The sequence below is a fragment of the Monopterus albus genome, unplaced genomic scaffold (assembly GCF_001952655.1).
Source record: "Monopterus albus unplaced genomic scaffold, M_albus_1.0 scaffold180.1, whole genome shotgun sequence".
Taxonomy (NCBI): domain Eukaryota; kingdom Metazoa; phylum Chordata; class Actinopteri; order Synbranchiformes; family Synbranchidae; genus Monopterus; species Monopterus albus.
Window position 1 is genome coordinate 25,909 of NW_018128060.1, and position 3,754 is coordinate 29,662.

A 3,754-nucleotide genomic window follows, 5' to 3' on the forward strand; every position below is an offset into this window, starting at 1 on the left:
AACAACTGACTGGCGCTCTGACAATCTTCTTATGCTTCATCTATCACATTGCAGGAGGAGAGTCTCTGTTCTCTGTTCCCTAACTACAAGATTATGTGTTTAAATACTGCTTTATTCAGAATAATTGTAATATTAAATGATCCTTTAATAAATTGGGATGGTTTGTCTGAATTAATTTAGTCGGCATCACACTCTAGCCATGACAGTAGGTTCAGGATGTATTAAGTTTGTCTTAAAACGGTGTTGACATCTCCATATGTATGTGAGAACAGGTCTTAGTTGCTGTAACTTTTCCTAAATTTGGCTTAAATAAGCTAACTTAGAGAGATACCACCTCAGCTTATCTTAGTGAGACAATTAAAGCTGCGTCTGAGCCTTAGATGACCCTTGGAGTACATTTTTGCACAGAATGAGGGAGGTTTATTTTGTCCCCCATTATTTTACAGTGTGGACACAATCTGGGTGAAAAGCTTCAGTGTAGGAAAAGTTAGAGCCACTAATAAGACTTATTCTCATGTAGACATGGACACATCAATATTCTTCTAAGGCCAGTTTAAAAATATCCCCAAACTGTCTGAGCCAACTCTTATTACATAAAACACTGGGGGGAAGACAGTGATTTGATGTCAGATGTTACTCACACTGAAGATATAAGAGCTCGGTATCTACTGTAGCTGTTCAGTCTGGATTCCTACCTCCACAGGCAAGGTACCGAGATCTATTAGAACACATTCTCTTGTGTCATTTTAACATACAACACTGTGGCAATGTCTGCTTAAAGTTTTTGTTGAGCATTTATTGCATATATTTAGAGGATAAAGGCCACATCACTGTGGTGTAATATTTAATGCCATGCAACCACTCTGCATCATGTAACTGTCGTTTCCATTACAAAACACACTAATGCTCAAATGATTAATGTAGGATATTTCTACATTGTTTTATATCTCTTATTTCTGCAGACTGACATTAATAGTGAAAAGGTAAGTATTATTTATGCACACAAAGCATTTTTTTCACTTTCAGGTTTTTCATCAATGGAAGGAAACAAGTCCATTTTGAGTGACATCCTAGAGATCCAGGGTTTTGACATATCTTCAGAATTCACATATCCTCTGTTTTTCTTACTGCTGTTTGTTTACGTTTCCCTGCTTTTTTCTAACATTGCAATTCTTGTGCTAATCATCATTGAAAAGAGTTTGCACCAGCCGATGTACATGCTGTTTTGTAACCTGTCCGTCAATGATCTCATAGGTAACACGGTGCTACTGCCTCAGCTGATGGCTCATATCATTTCAACAGAAAGGTTTATCACCTACAAACAGTGTGTGGTTCAGGCCTTTTACAGCCACATGTTTGGTTCAGCTTCACATATGATTCTCATCATTATGGCAACTGACAGATATGTGGCTATATGTCACCCTTTAAGGTACAGCTCAGTTATGACTACCCAAACAGTGATCGGACTGTCTGCAACTGCATGGGGGAGTTCAGTAGTTCTTGTGTCTGTGCTGATCGGTCTTACAGTAAGGCTGCCACGTTGTGGATCCTTGATACAAAATGCTTATTGTGACAACGCATCACTGTTCAAGCTTTCTTGTGAGAATGTGTCCATCAACAACATTTATGGACTCTTCTTCACTGTGCTGCTGTTTAGCTGCTCAATAGGAGGTATAGCTGCCACCTATTTTAGAATAGCTCTCGTCTGTTGGATCAAGAAAAACAAAGAGCTGAATAACAAAGCACTGCAAACCTGTGCAAGCCACCTTGTTCTTTATCTGATCATGCTCTTAACAGGGTGTTTAACCATCACATTGCACCGCTTCTCAAATTACCCAGATTTAAGGAAGATTGCTTATGTTTTATTTCATGTCGTCCCTGGTAATTTAAATCCAATCATTTATGGTATACAAACAAAATCATTACGAGATAAAATTATCCAAACATTGCAAAGAAAAGTGATTCCAGCCTGACACCTCTTATCTTCTGCTGATTACATACGGACAGAAATAAATTCTGTCTATATCTGAAAAACAAAGCAGCAAACACAGTAGATATCTATTTCAATTGCACATTAATAATTCACTTTTAACTTGCACTTCTTTCTGCATACTCTTGTATGTCAAATACATATTTTCACTATCTTAAAAAAAAACTATCATAAATTTGTACTTCTTGTGATTTGCAAGTCAAATGTATAAATTCCTTACAACGGATTATAGATTGTGAAGCCAATAGACTCTCAGTCCTAATTTCCCTGGCTCCTGTGATCTAAACCCTCATAACAAGCTCCACTATCTTAAAAAACTATCATAAATTTGTACTTCTTGTGATTTGCAAGTCAAATGTATAAATTCATTACAACGGATTATAGATTGTGAAGCCAATAGACTCTCAGTCCTAGTTTCCCTGGCTCCTGTGATCTAAACCCTCATAACAAGCTTTCTACCCTCTCTTAATGTTCAAACAGCACCAGTGATGTTGTTCTGTGCTGTTCAGTAACTGTGATCATTGCAATCACTCATAACAAAATTTCACAATTTCTACTGAGCTTGTGTGCGACTGTTTCTATAATAATATCAGTAAACATACGGTCAAAGTATGTTCATTTCCACTGAGTTGAAGAATTTTTCATGCAGTTTCATTCAACGGTTTATTAATCTTGAGCTCAGAAGATGTCAATACTGTGCTTCACTAAAGTACAACAATATGAAAAACTTTTTATTGTCCATATAATATGTAATAGTAGAGAGCAACACATAAATTCTGTGGTCCTAAAACTCCAAAGGTTTACACCTTTATAAAATATCACAAATTAATAGCAGTTTCATTTTTATTACCTCTTGACAAGGATGAACACTCTTTATTGACATTTTAACTTAACCCTTGTCACTCTGTTACTTTGTTACATTGACTGTCACAGTCCCACTTTATTCACAAAGCCCTACCAGGATGAATTTATCATGTCGACTCTTGTGTAATTTTGGGTGATTCTCTCACTTTCACTGATAAATATCATGAAAGTAAAAGTACAGTATCCTACTCCAGAATTCTGTACAACCAAACTGCAGTTATTAGGCTACATGAGGCTTATACATTTATGTGCTATGTTTATTTTCTAAATTAAATAAAATAAGTAATATTGGTTTTGTAAATATCTTGACTTATTATTTCAAAAACAGAGAAGTAAATGTTTCTGTAGGGGAACTAAATATGACTTTATTTAATTAAAATAAATGCACAAATGTTAGGACTGCTCGAACACAACCGTGAGCGAGTCACAAAAATAGACGGACCCAGATGGCTGACTTTGATGCAGACAGTGTAATTTATTTACAGTGATGTATAAGAGACAATAAATGTACAGTGAATAATACAGGGACCGGGTGTCGAGCTTAGGAGTGTTCACAGTCAATGATGGTAATGATACAAGAGGACCGGGCTGCGGACAATGGGATTCACTCCTGGACTGGTCGGGTTTGCTGTAACTGAAGATAAACAGAAAAAGTACATACGGTTGAGTGGTAGACTGTGCATCGACCTGCAGGGTGGTGATAAGCAGAGTGGAGGAGGTCCGTGGTCCGAAGGAGCGGCTGAATGCAAAGAGGGAACGTAATCGAAGCAGCTGGAGAGGATAGACACAAAAACACTAAATACAGAATCCAAAGAACTACAGGGAACAAACGGGCCTGAGAAAAGCTAGAAAGAACTGGCAGGGGAGTGAACGAAGAGCAGGGACTAAATAGGGAGAAAC

General features: G+C 37.3%; 1 protein-coding gene across 1 annotated transcript; it reads left to right on the plus strand.

Moving 5' to 3' along the window:
* The first annotated feature begins 1,037 nt into the window (after positions 1-1,037).
* LOC109969739 (olfactory receptor 52N5-like) lies at positions 1,038-1,973 on the plus strand. Its single transcript, XM_020616838.1, has 2 exons — positions 1,038-1,383; positions 1,513-1,973. The coding sequence occupies exons 1-2, from the start codon at positions 1,038-1,040 to the stop codon at positions 1,971-1,973; spliced, it is 807 nt and encodes a 268-aa protein (XP_020472494.1).
* Positions 1,974-3,754: the final 1,781 nt, after the last annotated feature.